The 17,482-nt window shown below is 41.5% G+C and overlaps 1 protein-coding gene across 7 annotated transcripts in view; it reads right to left on the reverse strand.

The window, feature by feature from the left end:
• Nucleotides 1-17,482, reverse strand: part of MITF (melanocyte inducing transcription factor) — a 99,412-nt gene that overhangs the window by 20,436 nt on the left and 61,494 nt on the right. Inside the window, exon 1 of one of the 7 annotated variants that reach the window (XM_050979202.1) lies at nucleotides 205-444. The exons of 5 other annotated variants lie outside the window; for them this stretch is intronic. In XM_050979202.1, coding sequence (XP_050835159.1) covers nucleotides 205-237 — 33 coding nt within the window. In that variant the 5' untranslated portion in view covers nucleotides 238-444. Of the gene's footprint in view, nucleotides 1-204; nucleotides 445-17,482 lie in introns of those variants that run through there. One more of the 7 variants, XM_050979203.1, reaches the window with a different exon arrangement.

The raw sequence follows: 17,482 nt of genomic DNA on the forward strand, positions 1-17,482 counted from the left end.
TGCTGAGAAGTTATTTTGCTTTAAAACAATTCCATTAAAGTGACTTTTGCTGTTACAACTGACCATGCATGGTCCCCACCTATTGGAATGAAAGAAATTAAATAAAGCACCAGAGGAAACAAAACACCAGAGGAAAACGGTTTTCTGTAGACTGTACACCTTCTTAGCAACAGGTTTTAAAATAAGTCTCCAATAACAACTCACCTGATAATGGTTATACTCAAGCATTTCCAGCATGCTACCTAGAGGTTGAAAGAGAAGTGACTGCAATATCCTTTGTCTACGCTACTCCAGTTTGAGGGATCCACATATGGAAGCACAACAAACCCCAGAAGAGCAGAAGAAACTTGATGGCCACTGCACAGACTTTTAGTAACCTACGCTAATTAGCCATGCAAGTGGACAAACAGTTCACACAAGGCCTCTTCTTGGAAGTTATGCAAGTTTAAGTTAAGCTCTAAGTATTGATATTTATTTTTTTCCCTGGCTTTGATGTCATGCTTTTTCATAAACATAAAAGGACCTTTTAAGTGATGGGCTATCAAAGTCAGATTGACAGTTCGCTCAAGGCTAATTCGCTATTCAGCTTTCGTTCCAGTCGTACTAACACACAATGGTAGTTTTCTTTAGCAGTAAGGTTAAAAGTTTTTAAGTACAGAGTAAGAAATAACTGAATAAATGCCCTATGAGCCTAACACATATTCCCTGGCAGTGTGTGCTTTGGATAAACCCACAGGGCTCTGCAGTCCTGTCCTCAGCTTCCCAGCACAACCCAGGACCTGCAGCGGAACGTGAAGCACCTGAAAAAGCTCTACCCCATTCTCAGCTTCCCTGGTGTTTCAAAGCCATTAATTCTCTCTCGGTCCAGAGCTGCAAGTTTTGCCATTCAGGAATAGCTGACAAAAGGCTAATGCATGTTCCGACTGCACTTCTCTGCACTTGGGCACAGTCCCTACACCTTCCAGAACTTACTTTTTCTTTTTATCCAGCTACTTGAACAAGTCTGTACTCAAACACATAAAAACTGCCCAACTGGCATTATTTTCTGAAGTCTGAGCTTACAGGGAATCACATTAAGATAGCATTTCTACAAAGTTTAATCTGCTTTGTTGCACTGTATCAATAGACAACACTGTGATAAGTGCAGCACTCACTTTGTCAGTCCCAAGCTACATTATCAATTTTCCTATCATCAGTGCTAAGAGCTACACTATCCAGGTAAGTTTATTTTTCACTAAATTTTCAAGTTCCAAGAAGACGCCGTCAGTAAACAAGTGTTTTCTGTAACACTTCTCTTGGAATATGTTATTTTAAAACCAATCCCTAACTGCCTGACAGAATCGGCACATTCCATTTCCTCCACAGGTACCTCTGGCTGTTCTCTATCCCAGGATGGAGCAAAGTCTCTCCTCTCTACACCCTTCACTTGTCCACCCTTCACAATCCCAGGAGAGAGACCAGCAAAGTGCCAAGATCCACATCTCAATCCTGTATCATCAAATACTACATTATTTATAATATATACCAACACATTTAACTGAATCCACTACATGTCAAGTTTTGAGACACACACTAATTGACAGGATTTTTGTTGGTGAAACACAAACTTATTTCACAAGAACATACTCTCCCCGTGATTTTGTTGTGCTATTCTACATTAAAATATTTTATTTTGCTACTCATTTAATGATTTTTTTTAAATGGCCAGTGCTGCCCTCAGCATGCCAGGGAAGGCAAATTCTGAGTTCACGTGTCACAAGCTCACACAAGTCTAGTAACGAACCAAAGAACACAGAGAACTGCCCTTTCTGCCATTAAGTTGCTCCAAAATGACACAAAGAAGACTCTGATTCTCTGTTTTGTCACTGGCTGCTCTCTTAAGTTTCCTCAGGAGTTCTATCATGGAAATCTGTTGGGGACTACCTTAATGGACTCCATACTGTTTGTTGAGAATTTTTCTTTAGTCTAGAGCATCTTATCCTGCATATTCTACATCAAAGACAACCTAAATGTGCTTTCTTGGGCAAACTTCCCAAGATGCCCCAGAGTCACTCTGTAGATAAGCCATAAAACACTCTTCCTTTCTGACAAAATATCTCATGAGCAAAGAGCTGCAAAAAAACCCCAAAAACCCTACAATAAAATTCCACAACCCTGAACTTGAAACCGTGAATAAAAGCTTTGATTTAAGATCTAATTTTGGTTCTGAGACCCTTCTAGCATTTTGGGTGAAGAATAGTTCCTGTTGTTTGTCCAAATTCATGAGACACAAAGTGCAAGATGACAAATTATTGATTTAGATACACTTCCTAAGAAATGTGACGGAGTAAGGACATGAAAGGAAAAATAAATCCACTTGAAACCAAATCCTCTGGATGTCCAACCCTCTATCTCCAGCAATCTCAACCAAAGTGTTGCTGAACTGTTACTCAATTGAGTAGAACATTGGTTTTTGGGCATTTTGGTATTGACAAATAAGAAGCAATGTAAGAATTATTGTCATCAGCAGAACTTCAGAAATGAGCTAAGACAAGATGGCAAAAAAGATAAATTTATCACAGCATAGTAACACAAGAATTTGGCTACAAGAGTAAAACACTGCCTCAGAAGTAGAGCCCCAAAACTGGTTCAGCTCCAGAAGAGCCTTCAATGCCAGCTCAGCAGCACCTCCACTTCTCCATGGGCTGGCCCCAGCATCAGACTCCTGCACTGAGTCACTCTGTCAGCCACTCAAGCTCCATCTGCTCTTGCCATGCTGGCACTGAGGAGGATCTCTTTTCTTCAGGTGAAGCACAGAGAAAGGCAGTAGAAAGAAACCAACTTGACTGCACCCATGTGTAACCCAGCTTAGGCCTACAAGTCTGAGCTGGGCTAGAAAAGTGTTGGATGGAGCCACCCTGACTACTCAGCACTCATCCCTCACACTCTGGAGAACAACATTATCAGGAGCAGGGAAAAGGCTTTCTCATACCTGCACTCATCCTGAAATCTGACTGCTAATTCCAGTGCATACATCCAGTTCAAGTATCTGAGTAGCTGCCTATTTTCTTCCACATCCTGGAAAGAACAGTAATAACCCATATAAATAGGACAGATTTCCCAGCCCTTGGGTCTGGTATCAATCAAGCCAACATTTAATCAATGACTTTCACTTGCCTTAAGCACACACACCATATCAGTGGGAATTTTAGGTGTATGCCAGATTCTTCTGGTGTATGTCATTCTGATTCTTTTAGATGTATGTCATTCTTCAGAACCCGCATTATATTACACATAAATGACAGAACCTCTGAGCAGACCCACACACTTCCCTCAGTTTCCAAAAGTAAAAATATTTTCTGTTAAGTGATCAAGGACTCAGGAACTTAAACACAAAGCATAGCTGTGTGCTTAAGCACAAAGCACATGGCTCAAGTAGTTCCTCTGCATGAAGCCAGCACAAACAACTGAAACAATACTACTGATACTTGCTCCTTCTGTCAAGTCTTGCTGGGAATAGCTCAGACTTAAATTTACTAATGACTTGCTAATGATGGCAAGAACTTGGAACAGTGCTGCAGTAACCAAATTCCTTCTGGAGAGGCACCCAGGAGAGCTCACTCTTGGGCAGGCACAGGCCAGGGCAGCCTAATGGCTTGGCAAATGTGTTTTGCACAGTGTAATCCAGAAATTAAATGGCTAACAATAAAAACTAACGGGACTTACACCAGAATAAAAATATTTAATGAACTGTGGCATTACTACCACTCGTCCTCTAGGAAAGCTTCAAGGTCATAGAATCATAGAAATATTTACATTGGAAAAGACCTTTAAGACCATCAAGTTCAACCATAGCTGGGAGTCAATTAATTGCTGTAGGCTCAAGCTTTGAGTCTCTGGTACATCTGGATGAAGGTAACCAGGCTCAGGTAGCTGGTCTGAGTTACTTACACTCTCCTGAATTTGTCCTTGCACATGTTTGATTTCTCTGCAATGGGTAAATTCTGGAAGCAACCACAAACCCAGCAGGTCTCGTGCAGAGAGTACTCCTTGAAGGTGGAACACCAAGAATTGCTTTTCCCATTGCAGTTACTACTTTATATCACATCATCTTACTTGTCTCATCTCCAAGTACTGCTGCTTTCAAAGCAAAGCTGAAGATGCCCCAAAATCCTCTGTTGGTGGAACACAGGTGACCAAAGGCCATTACAAAGCCAGCAGCTCCAGGATGCCCCACTGTTCTGGCCCCCATGAGCTGGGAAGGAGCATATTCCTGTTCCCAAATCCACATAGAAGATTTTTCTCACCAAAAACATCCCTGAAGCTTCCTGTGACAGTAAAGCTGAAGCACTCAATGCTTTATTTAAGCAGGGACATACCAGAGATGTTCAGAGGACAGTGAACTAAGGGGGAGGAAGACTCTTCTCCCCACCCCACTCCCCCTTTTTTTTTTTTTCTTTTTTTAATTAAAAAGACCATTTGTTTCAAGCAAATTGCCTTAGGACTTACAGTTTACAATTACAAGTAAAATACTTTTGGGTCAGTTTTCTCAGTTCAATAGAACTTTTTGTTGCCTAGACAGCTAAATGTCATGGGATTTTTAAGAAAGGTTAAAATTCTGTGTCATTTAACAATTAATGGTACCCAAAGAAAAACGATACAAAACCACATCCACTGATGTGTTCTGCAAGGGCTCCAGGCTTCAGCTGTGTCCACTGCATAACCATGCTAGTCCTGGGCTTCAAAGCTGCTTCAACCCATCATTTCCAAGTATAAAGACCCAACAACAGCAGGAACAAGCTATTTTCTAGGACTTTGAATAAAAATAGGGAGCTGTATAAATAAGTGTCTGTTCTTTGTTGCTAGGAAAAAAACATGAGAATAATTATATCTGAGAAAGATAATCAATTAGTGCCACTTAGAGTAAGAGTGATATATTTTCCTTAAGTTTTCCAGGACAGCTTCAAGATTCTGTTAATCTGTAAAATCATATTCACCATAGGTTGGTCACCAAGTCTGAGAATCTTGAAGACCATAAAACCCCTTCAACTAACTTCATTAATTATTGGTCATGGGTTTCACTGCAATGCCAGGAACTACCCTCCTAGCACGAAACTTGGAGCAATACAAACAACCAGACAATGGTTTAACTCATCCTCAAAGACATCTTCTCACATGCTGCATTCAAAAATTAAAAAACAACATCACATTTCCCCCCCTACAGACGTCAGTGGCCTGAAGTGGCTTCACATGAGAAGTTCAGTCCTCCTGCTTTCTTAGACCTTTCCAGTCCTCCAAGATGGAACAGCCACCTCCTTTACAATGTCATCAAAATTAAGTTGATTGGGTTGTAATTCCCCATAGGGCCAACTGTGAACTTAGTAATAGATAAACCTTTCCAGTGACTTCTCCAGCTGCCATTCTCCCCTTAACGCCAAATTTTCTACAGTACATTTTCTCCCCTTTCTTTTAGCCCATTACCCGGGAAAAATGGTCAGAACAACACTGACCTGAAAGCCCAAGAGCAAGAAAAAGATGAAAAGTAACTTGTGCTGACTGGGGAATGACAACCATGGTGAACTGATTCCCTTATTTCACCTTAGGACACACAAAACACAAGGAAACTACAATAGTTAGCAAACAAAACTCTCTGGTTACCTAACTCACCCCAAATCCCTCTGAACTTGAAAACCAAAGCAGATAGGAGAAAGTTATATAAGATCTGCCATCATGATTGCAGTCTAAGTAAGTGAATCCAACACTCATCTTCAAGCACAAAGTTATGAAAAAGAAAAGGCACATTGTACAGAATTATCATCATATACACAACCAGGGATTGTTTAGTCCATCACCAAAAATTCCTCTGCGTAATGTGACTTTTCATCCAAGGGAAAGCCACGAAGCAAACAAGAATAAAGTTTTTGTAGATTAGTATTTAAAAACTGTGCTTTAGATATAGAAGCACATGACAATGGTATCTAAGGAAATTAAAGAGAGTTTAGCCAAATGTACTCATGGAGATAGGAACTGATGCAATTTGCATGTTAGTGGCCTGCTGGCTGCCATTCTACAAGTGTGGCTTTTAGTCAGAATTAGGTCCTTTGAAGTCTTGCTACTTTTCTGTTAAGAAACCAACATTTCAGCTGTTTACTCCCCAACACACATATCATAAATTTTTATTTTATACAGTTTCTGAGAAGATACCAAAAAATACCGCAACATTTTAGGACAGACAAGCAACTGACTCCATAAAATGTCAGGCACAAATATTTTGCAATTATTTTACCTACCCCAGGTGCTTCAGAGAGTAAATATTTTGACTTCACAGGCAACAACAGCAGCCGCACAACTACACCTGACACACAAGTTTGAGTTATGGTACTACCACAGTGAAAAGCTTCATTCAAAGCTTAAATCAAGCACCACATATTTAGGTCCACTTCTGCCACCCTTCTCTCTCAGAAGGAAGCTGAGCAGCACTTGCATCAGCACTAGAGGGTTTGAGATTACTCACAGTAGGACACCGATGACTCCTCCTCACAGGAATTGTCAAAGATAGACAAAGTTGCTTCCAAAATCTCTTGCAAGACTTGGCATAGAGATGTGAACTCAAGAGGGAGCATAGTCACAGGACTACAGATATTTCAGCAGCCTGAAAGCCAAAAACCAGTTCAGGCAGATGGTCTGAAGCCACCTATTCTGCCAGCTTCCCCTTGCAAAGCCTTCCATAGCCTGAGCACAATCCCCCACCTTGCTACAAGGGTGCAATACACCCTTGTACAAGGGTGCAAAGCCTTCCATAGCCTGAGCACAATCCCCCACCTTTGCTACAGCCCAAGCAGCACCAACACAAGAATTACCAGAGCACTCTAACATTCTAACAGATCACTGCTGGCTTGAAAGAGTCGCATTAGAGGGGTAAAACAATTTGTCCAACCTTATCTTCCTTCAGGGGCTGCCAAGCACGGCGTTGGCCAGGCCAGTTGGGAGTGGCAGTCACGTCCTGGCAGCCTGGGCAGGTCAGTGACATTTCCCAGGGGTGACTGACCCTGGCACTGCTCCAGCCCACAGTAACCCCTGCTAGACCTGAGGGACAGAGCATGGGAGCTCCCAGGTCTCCACTATCTGTGAGACAGCTACAAAATTGGGTGTTTTCATGACTTCACTGCATTTCCCATAGCAGGGAAGAGGTGCTGAACGTTCATCCTCTGCCCAGAAGGCGAGGTCAGAGTGCTGCTTAAATCACATCAACCTTCACATGTGCACACGATTCGGAGATTCTGGGTATATTTCTGGAGCCCAAACCCGAGAAAGCATGCACTCTGCTATAAAAAAGGAGGAACATGAGTTTTCCCTTAGCCCCTGAGAAGCCCTGAGTATGCAGCTTCCACAAGGGAGAAGAGGCATCCTTATCCACACCTGGTTTTGCTCAGGTTGCTCATCCATCACTCATTTGTCAAATGTGAAGAACACAAATGGGACTGGGTAAAGATAATGGCATCTTTTGTACAAAAATGAATAATGGTGAAAATTGAAACTAGTTTTATAAGAGATGTTGGGTAATAAGCAACCAGAACTAAGCTTAAAACAGCAGGAGAGACAGAACATGCTGACTTTTAAATGAAACTTCTTATTACCAACTTCCTAGAGAGGTAGAATTATCCATGTGCAGAATGGCACAGGTTGTTTGCTTGACAAGACTTTAAGAAATAAAATTCAAGTAACCTCAAAATTTTAATGCAGTAAATCTACTTTGCCCCCGTATGATCTTCTCTTAATGTGCCATGCACTACTGATTTTCACAGGTGAAAATTAACTTAAAATTGACTATTTTGCCCAAACCATGACTAAAAAGTGTAAGAGTGGGAAAAGCACTCAACCTGTTGCTTTCATAAATCTTAAAACCTGATATCCTCAAACCTGGTCTCACTTGTCACTATAAGGTTTGTGAAGGGTTGCTCAAATAAACAGCACATGGACACACACCTGTGCCAAGATAACTTCCAGTGTTGAGGAGTGTAATTGTTGGCATTTTGGGGCTAAGCAAGAAGAGAGCTTGATTTACAAGTCTTTCTTATCCACAGCATTAGCCTGTGAGTATGAATTGGTGTTCAGAATATTGCCTGTGGGCTACTGAAGTATTTATTTACAAAACTTCAACATTCAGCACTGAAACACAAGAGACGTAAAGATGGCACCAGATCAAAATCTATCAAACACCCAAATGCCACGCACAGAAACAGTTGTATCCTTCTCTCTTTTAAATAAAAGCCATTTGTAAACTCAAATGCAACTCTTGGGTTATCACAGAAAAAAATCTCTTTTTGGGGGCACACTGTATATCAGCAGGACGTCACAGAATAGTTGGGGTTGAAGGGACCTTTAAAGGTCATCAAGCCCAACCTCCACATCTTGTTGCTTACTTGTTCAAAGACATCTACACTTCTGACCTACTTGTCTGGAAAAGATCAAGTGAAAGACTGCTCCATTCACTGTTCACATAATTCCATGGGACACGTTGGGTTGCTCCCAAGGTTGCTGACACAGCACATACCAAGAGCATGCCACCAATCATGACCCCAGTGTGAAAATACAAACACACCAAAACCCAAACAGTGCTTGCTGGAACAGCTTTCAACATCAACTGGGAAGTCTTCCTACCAAAACATTCGAAGAAGCATCCCAAAATATGAGTGAAAATAATTCTGAAAGGACCATTTATTTTAACAAAGCACTTGGTAGCACACTGGCTACAAGCACAAAGGTCACTGGTCCTGGAACATACCTGTCTGGAGGGGATCTGCTTTACAACGAACACACAGAGCCACCAGAAGAAGCAAGAGATCGAAGATGGTGTTAATCCAAACCAGTTTTACACTGGTAACATGCCCTGAGCTTCTCCATGTTACAGCTAATAAAGAATTAGAAGGACTTAGCTGGGCTCTATACCACTTTGCCTACAGCTGATGATGTCTCATGTCAGCCCCAATATGGAAGGCTTGAATAAGCAGAAGAATAAAGCACTCCAGATACATTCATTTTATTCTCACCACTAATATGACCATTAGACACAGCCTAAAATAATAATAAATTGCTGACTTCACTTACATGAAGGAAATGCAAGCTGGCTTACCACTGAACTCCTTGATTTTTATCCTTCTGCTCAACGAGCTGTGCTGTTATTTATGACTGTATTAAAACCTACTGAGTTATAATAAAAGAGTTTCAGTCCCTCAGAGTGCTTGATCATCATGTTTGCTAGGGTAAGATAATCCAAGTCACCTTCATGCAAACCCAACTGCCTCTGATCTGAAGTATTCTGCTAAATACCAGAACAGGGATTTTTCTGAGGACTTTGGCAAGCCACAAAGGTGGGTGACCCCTTGTATGGAGTACCATGACACCGCTCTGGAGGAGAATTAACCCAGGGGGCCAAAATGATGCCACACAGAGCACTCAAACTGAAAGCCACAATGTCAGGGTTACTTTTGAATGATGGTGCCTTGGCTCTTCCTTGGGATTGGAGTGCCTAAGTCCAACACTTCCATTAAGCAATATCATATCTTTTCCTTCCTGACATGTCACTCACAAAGTAATGCCAGAGCAGACACCACAGCAGCCACAAGAGATTAAAAGTAACAAGAGTAAGAAATTAAGTATGTTTATTTCACTCTTAATTTTAAATCCAGAAACCACAATGGAATTTAGTGTTTTAGTTATCTCTTAGCTAAAGGCATGTCACCATAATAATTCTGTAACAGAAAGACATATTTAGGACAAATAGGCACTAAGCTGCACGACCTTGCCTCTGCACCCCATGATCTTATTCCCACCACAGTCAGACAGTACCTATCGTTTGGCTCCCAAAGAAACAAGAGTAACATGGGCTCATTTATTAAACAAGGATGCCAACAATTCAGCCCTTTAAGATCTCAAGCTTTACATGCATGGAGCCATGACATCACAATCTATTTTATACCTACAAAAACAAGATACATCCCCTTGGCCGATTTTTTTAACCTTCCCCACACCTGCCCCTCCACGTCTCCCCTGAGATGAGCTGTTGAAAATCCTCCTCCTCCTGTTATTTCACATATGGCAGGCAAATAATTATTTACCCTGTGAAATGAGAAGCTGCTGTCCAAATAAATGACCCTCAATGAGGCCAAAGGATGGGGCGCTGGCAGGACCATCAACTGAAGGAGTGAAATCTTGGACAAAACCCCAGACAGCTGTCAGGAGCCCTGTTTATACTGCAGTTGTAATAAAGAACTGCACTCAGGTTCACTACTTCAACAAATGTTGCACAAGCATGTTCCTTATTGAAAAATTTTAGGACTGAAAAACAGGTTATATAAAGAGATAGTCTGAAATTCTGCCATGGTGTTTTTCCAACAAATGCACAAACCTATCAGAGCAGCATTTGCAGCATGTGAGCAAATATAAAACCTCCAGCTTGCAAGGGACTACAAGCTCTTGATTTTCTCCTGTGTGAAATCCTGTCAAGGTAAGGGTTAGGGCTCTTTCTGCAGGACTGAAAACACATTTTATTACATGACACCAGAAAAATTCCATCTTTCCAAGTATCTTACAGAAAACTCTTTTTAATGATTTAATCTGAACTTCAAAAAGCACAAGCCATCGACTCACCAGGGGAGGCACATTCACAAAACACAAAGAGGAGTGTGTGTTATCATTCCAGTTCTCCAAAGGTTAGCTGAAAATATGAAGCACCAAGAAATTCAGAAGCAATAGTTTGTCAGAAGATCAAAATGTCTTTTGAGAAAGAAGTTCAGGGCCTGCAGGCTTGGTCTCAGAAGAATCCTATTTTAAACCGCACTTGACCCACACTAACAAAACCCTTGAAGTGCTATTGCAAGAACAGCTTGATGTTCACAAGGGGAAACAGGCAGAGTGTCTTTCACTAAAGTTGTATTTATGCAAAAAAACTGTGCATCTCCTTTAAACACTGAAAAACACAAACACGACATGTACTTCACAACATACCTCAGATCACTGATTGACAACACATACGAGGTTGTAGCTGCTCAAGAAACTGTATGGGAACATAACACAATTCAAGGCAACCAGATGCTAGGGATGTAATTAGAGACTAGATGGAGATTAACTAGATCTTAACCCAGACTTCCCCACCTCCCTTGCCTTTTTAAACCTCAAGTTTAAACCCATTTCAGTGTAACACTATGGGATGGAACTAATTGTTTTTAATTTGCTTTAGAAACACAGATAAGCTCACACTGGGGAGTTTATTTTAAATGAAGTTTGAACAGATGAAAAATGAAAGTTTAGGATATTTTACCATCTGCTGGAGCCAAGGAGATGCCAGTACATCCACCATAGCCAACAATGTGGTGTGAGATGTGGGACCCACAGGTGAATGCTTCAGAACACTATGATGTGTTTCAAGCCACTGGTGTAAGACCAGCAGCCTGCTCTCACAGACTGAACTCCCAAGAGTGGCTGCATAAGATGAGGTCTCCTGATTTAATTTCCTCTGACAAGAATCTAATTAATACTCATCAACAGCACTGGGCAAAAATAAGCTAATATGTAATACTTGGGCACAACTGGGAATTTACTTCAAAACTGTGTTGCTGCTCCACACTAAGGGCAGAGTCAGCCCCAGAAGATTTCAGGGCTGATGTCCAACTGCTTGTTCCTGCCCTGTCACAGCAGCTCTCTGTGACACAGGTATAGATGTCTGCAGGACTACACCAACAACCCAGATAATCAAAACCATTAAAGTGATTTTTAAAAAGTCACCTTTCTATGGCAGCAGGGTTGGACTTGATGATGTTTAAGGATCCTTCCAACCCAAATCATTCCAGAATTCCATGACTGAGTACCAGCCAAAGCTGCTCCTGTTTACCCCACCAAGTTGCCTATTGACTATGTACAGCTGGCAGCAATAGCTATCTAGGCATGTTTTCTGGAATTGCAGCTACCAGAGAAGAAAATGCAAAGTTGAACAGTGTTCCTCTAACAGTTATCTGTCATTGTTCCCTGGCTCCAGTAGCAATCAGCACATTCCTCACTCTGCATCCAAGGAGGAGCATCCAGACTGTGCTCAGATCATGCAGAGCCACTGAGACCCAACTCAGTCCTTGCAGCCTTTAACCAAGGCAGATAAATGGAATTAATACATTTCCTTGGGGAAGGTACAAGTTCAGAGAGAAGGGTTTTCTAAGGATAATCCTGCAAAAGCCCTGGCTGGAAGCTTTCTCCTCATGTCTTAGATCAAACAGTGCAGGGAAAGGCAGAAGGCAATTTGGAACAGTGACCCATGGAGGAAGTGGCACTTTGCACAGAGCCATCACTAATTGCATAAGCAGCACTCCAGAGCAGAAGGAATCACTCTTTCCCTCAAAAAGCCAGTGTGCAAAAAGGATAAACTCTTTTGAAAAGCCAAAGGAGCATGATTAAATAGTATTTTTCCTTTTACACAGCAAACCATACAGGGCTGAAGCCTTAAGGAATATATGAACTTTCATGTGAATGGAGCCCATTAAGTGCCCTGCAATGAATGGTGCCTGTGGTCCAGAATTCATTTCCTTTTGGAAAGCAAAGAGCACGGAAGGCTTACGATTGCTACACACAACTACTGACTCATTCAAGGTCATTTTATTCCCTCCCTAAACAAACTGTTTCTTTGAGACACAGGTATTTCAGCAAAGTATGGTTTTGGTGGCAGTCAGGAAGCAGAATTGTGTATAACAAAAATTGCTTTCAGACAGCTCAATGGACAAGTTTTCAATCAGTAACTTTTGATACTACAGATGATTGCCATGATTTTTTAAACAGAAGTTTCACTTCTCAGAATTTTCTGTTTAACAAGACAAAAATGAACTTGAAAGCACTATAATAATTAATTTTAAAGCAGTTTCTGAAATGTTAACATTGTTCAACAGAATAGCCCTATAGAAAAAAACACAAGCAGAGAAGTCCAGCCTGAGGAAGTTAGAAGTAGTGTTAACATAAAGTTTAGTGTGTTGCCTGCAGATCCTTGGCACTAGCTTTATGAAGACCTGAGAGAGGCAGACAGGCTGTTTGCTACACCTGAGCCTTCAAATGTCTCCAAGGAAGGGACTAATTTCTAAGAAGAGAACTGATATTGTCCTCTGACAGAACAGAAAGATTTAATTCACAGCCAGCCATTACGTCCACAAACAAAATTTAGTTTTGCTTTCAACCAGGAACTTCTGGGTGACTTTTAGGAAGGCAGCCTGAAAGACAAGCTTTGATTTGCCTTGCTTAACTTCCAAGCTTCCTCAGAGATTAAAGGACTGGTTTGGACTGTAGGTCAGGATAATTTCAGGTGCCTGGCTGCTGCTGGTGCCCTGAGCTCCCAGCGCTGCCGGACGTTCCGGATCCACGGCACAGGCATGGCCTGTGATGATCTCTGGTGAGCAGATCTGCCCCTCTCTGCACTCAGAAGGAGAGGATGGACACACAGACAGACACAAGGAGCACATTGTTCCCAGACAGAAAACCAGCTCTTTGAAACTTTGGTTTCTTCAGACACGCAAGACACGCTCCTGCTGATGTCAGAGTGTCCATGGGGGACAGGACACGGATTCCAGCCAGGTCAGTGACAAAAACATGGCCAGAAGCCAGGGATGCACAGAGGAGGGGTGCCCAAAAACAGCTGATGCCTTCTGTGCTCTGCAAGCCACACTTATTTAGGAACACACTAATATTTGTTACTGTTTCCACAATGGCAACAAATTCTGCTCCAAATGATTTTCTTTCACTAGTGAACATTTTCTACAAAAACCAGGATTTCTGTCACAAATCAGGAAGGGGGGTAGAATTTAACACAGAACAGCTGTGTCTTACATAGCTTTGAGGACTGGGAATGTTCAGTAGAAAACATAGCCTTTTAACCTTTTTTAATGTTCTAGTCTTACCTGCTGAAAAAGTTTATTACTTCTGCTGGACACCAGTAGCAGTTTTGTTTAAAAACAGGCAGCCTGCCTTAGTTTTTGAATGCAGTAACTATCACAAACAGCATTTTACATGGTTAATGGCTTAAAGGCACCTCTGGGAAAATAAAATACAACAACACAACCAAACAACACGATTAGAACAATGTGTCAAAACAGGCTTAACAGCTGAGTATTAGCCCTCATCAGTGAAGGGAATAGTTTAGAATGATGAACTCCCTGGCAGCTGAGAGCTTTCCTAAAGAATACACAGTCCTGGAAACCGTAATGCCATCTGCTGAGATATAATGGAAGTGCAGCAGTAGGAATTACTGTTTAATTACTGTAACGCTGCTGTGGAAGTGCCTGCTGCTGGGGATCAACTCAAAAACAATCTGTTTGCACTACAGAACTTACACAAGAATTTTCAAACAACTGACTGGAACTTCAACTACTGATATTCAGTAAGTCTAGGACACAAAGTCACAGAGGTCCATAATAAATATTGTTCCAGTATGGTATAACAGTATGATGTGTAAAACCCAAACTATTAATTTGGCATGGACATTCTAACTTTACAAAAACTAGTATTAGAATTTTGTTTGTTGGGGGTTATTTTGGTTAAAAGATACTCGATTTTCTGTTCCACATGATCAGAAGCTGGAAAAAACAAACCTAGTTTAAAATCAATTTAAACTATCAGAGTTTATTAACAGGTCTCAAAATAATAAATAACTAGGGAACTGGCATCCAGTGGCAAAACTTCCAGTGACAACCTGCAGGGTTGAGCTGTTACCCCAACACCCCAGAGGCCTCTGCAACTGTTTGCAGGAGTTTGCAAGTTATTTTTATCATTGGTGACAAAAGAATCACTGGCAGAGTTATATTTCCACAGAGGCGATCACTTTTAATTACTTTTTTTATTTGTTAATCTGCCAAGCATATAAAAGCAGACATGTAGTTTTGCTGGGTCACAAAAGCACTTATGGAACACAACATCCCCCAGAATAAGCATTGCCCCAGGGGATAGGAAAGAGATGGATGGAAGAGGAGCAGGAGCATATTCTTTCTTATTTGCACTGAAACACTACATCCAGGTCTGCTCCAAATGATACTGAGAGGTCCCACACTCACAAAGTCTTATGGAGGATTCCATCAGCAGAAGGCCAGCACTGCCAGCTTTTCCTCTAGCCCACAGCATTTTCAGAGGTGTTGCAACCTAAGACTGACATTAATTTCTAAAGGAAGATTTACAGTAAGTTCATTCTTTAATTCAGGCAGACTGACCCAACCAGATGCCCTGGCCAGCAATTGTTGCTGTAACAAACTCCAGGTGGACACTGAGATACTCTCCCAGACAGTGCAAAGGCAGCAGGGCTGAGCCAGTCCTAGCCTGACCCTCCCATTTAACTTCCAAGTAATGCCATTCCCATCCATAAAGAAAAAGAGAGACTGGTGCATGGATTCCCAAGCAAATACCAACTAAATGAGTTCTGTCCTCAGCTCGGGAAAAATTTCCACTACAAACACTGAAGAGATGGGTTAATAAAATGGATCATTTTGCTCAAAGAACAAGGCACTTAGCTGGCACTCACTTCTGAGAGATAAAGGGTTAAAACAGTTGCCCATTTCCTCAACTGGACAACTACTACTATTGTAAAGTCGTTATTCAGCTGAATTCCATCAGGCCATGCTATCTTAACACAATCTGACACCTACCTTTTCAAGATCTTGCATTTTTTCCCCTCTTCTCTGCCTCTCAGCAGTAGACACCAGGAATAAATACACCCAAAAAGCCAAATGGTAATCCAAACAAAGTAATTTTTAATTATCAAGTTGGGGAGACTGATGACCAGACAGAGCAATTTCTTTTTTATAAAAAATAAAACAAAACACACTTGCCAGGTCCTTTGCAGACAACACAATACTGGGTTTTGTTTCAAGTTCATAACTTGGCTCTTAAAGTAGTTGATAATGAACCAGCAGGCATTATTTTAAATCAACCAGTTTTATTAAATGAGCCAGAAAGGAAAGAGGCAGGGCTAATTACCAACATTCCTTGATGAATTACCTAGCGGTGTGTGGTAAATCTCCAGGCGTCTTTGTCTTTATCCCCAAATTTATCCCTTACTTATTTCTCAAGAGGTTAAAGGACATGGGGCTAATTAAGGAACCAATCCAATGACAGACAGAATCATTCAAGGTAAGGCTGGTTTTCACTCTTTCAAGCTTTTGCATCTCTGCCTGGTACTTCTTAATCTAATTTAAAAAAAAAAAAAAATTACTGCTGGGGAGAGGGAGGAAAAGTACTAATCTTGTCACGGTCAGGCAGGTTGAAATTGCCATGCAGTGCTGGGCAAAATGCTACATATTTGTAATTTAGCCAATAAGAAATTCCTTAAGCCTCTCTTGAATGGCAGGAATGCCTCCAGCTTGTCACTTTGAATTCATTCACTACACAGGTTCAGCATCTCAGAGAATAATGCTGCCAAACCAGCTGAAGAACTGAAATATTTGTGAGTATACCTAATACCCAACGATTACTTTAAGCAGATCTGAGTTTTCACATTTAAAATTTAATGCCTATCAAAGGTGTCAGCAGAGGTACCCCTGGATCTCCCCCCAGCCCCCACATTTGCCAGCACTGTGTGTGGCTCTGGGCATTATTTTCTGCTAAATTAAGCCATGGCTTCAGCAAACACTACTGCAGTGACCAGCACTCACCCTCTTCTTACTCTTGGCTCCAGGAGTAAGGTGGTTATTAAATTCATGTTGCCTGACAAAGGACTTGGTACAAGCTGCTAAAACCTGTTAGCTGGGGGCTGTGGAGCCTCATCAATGCTCTTAATACCCACAACTATGGGCAACTACAAATCTTAATCTGCACAAGATTAACTCATCTTCTGCAGGTCCAAAACAGCCACTGACACGTGGTGAACCACCACTTTCCCAAGGTCTGGTAACTCAGCCAGCAGATAATATGTCTAGACCATAAAAAAAAGAGTGCTTTGAAGCTGTTACAGACCAAACTTAGCAAGCTCTTCTTAATTTTGTGGATGTTCCCCTGCCAGCGGGAAGACAGCAAATCCTCAAGACCACCAACTAGGATATAAACCAGCAAGAATTTCCAGGGAGCAATCAGAGCTTGGACCTCCAGCTATCTGCATCATTTTGTCTGAATATTTCCTCTGTGGCAAATAAGTTATTTCAAACTTCCAGGCAACTACTGTGAACTTGCAAGGCAAGAGCTCTGTGATGAGGAGCAGTTTCTCACCTATTTTCCCACTCTGCTCACATCATTTTCCCAAGAAATCCTCTCAACCCCAGCAGCAGGACAGTTTGTCCCACAACTTTGGGAGCTGCATTTTTGTGCCACAGTGACCACAGTGAATAAACAAGATGGAAAGCTCAGACTTCTTCATCAGCAACAACCATTTCTCTCAAGAGCCAAGCAACACATGTGTTTGCATGCATAGGAAAAGGACATTTGGGACGAAGGGTGAGAGCAGTGCTTTGCACTAGCAGTCAACCATCAGGTACTTGTACACAGAAGTATGTTG

Source organism: Serinus canaria, chromosome 12, assembly GCF_022539315.1.
Source record: "Serinus canaria isolate serCan28SL12 chromosome 12, serCan2020, whole genome shotgun sequence".
Taxonomy (NCBI): domain Eukaryota; kingdom Metazoa; phylum Chordata; class Aves; order Passeriformes; family Fringillidae; genus Serinus; species Serinus canaria.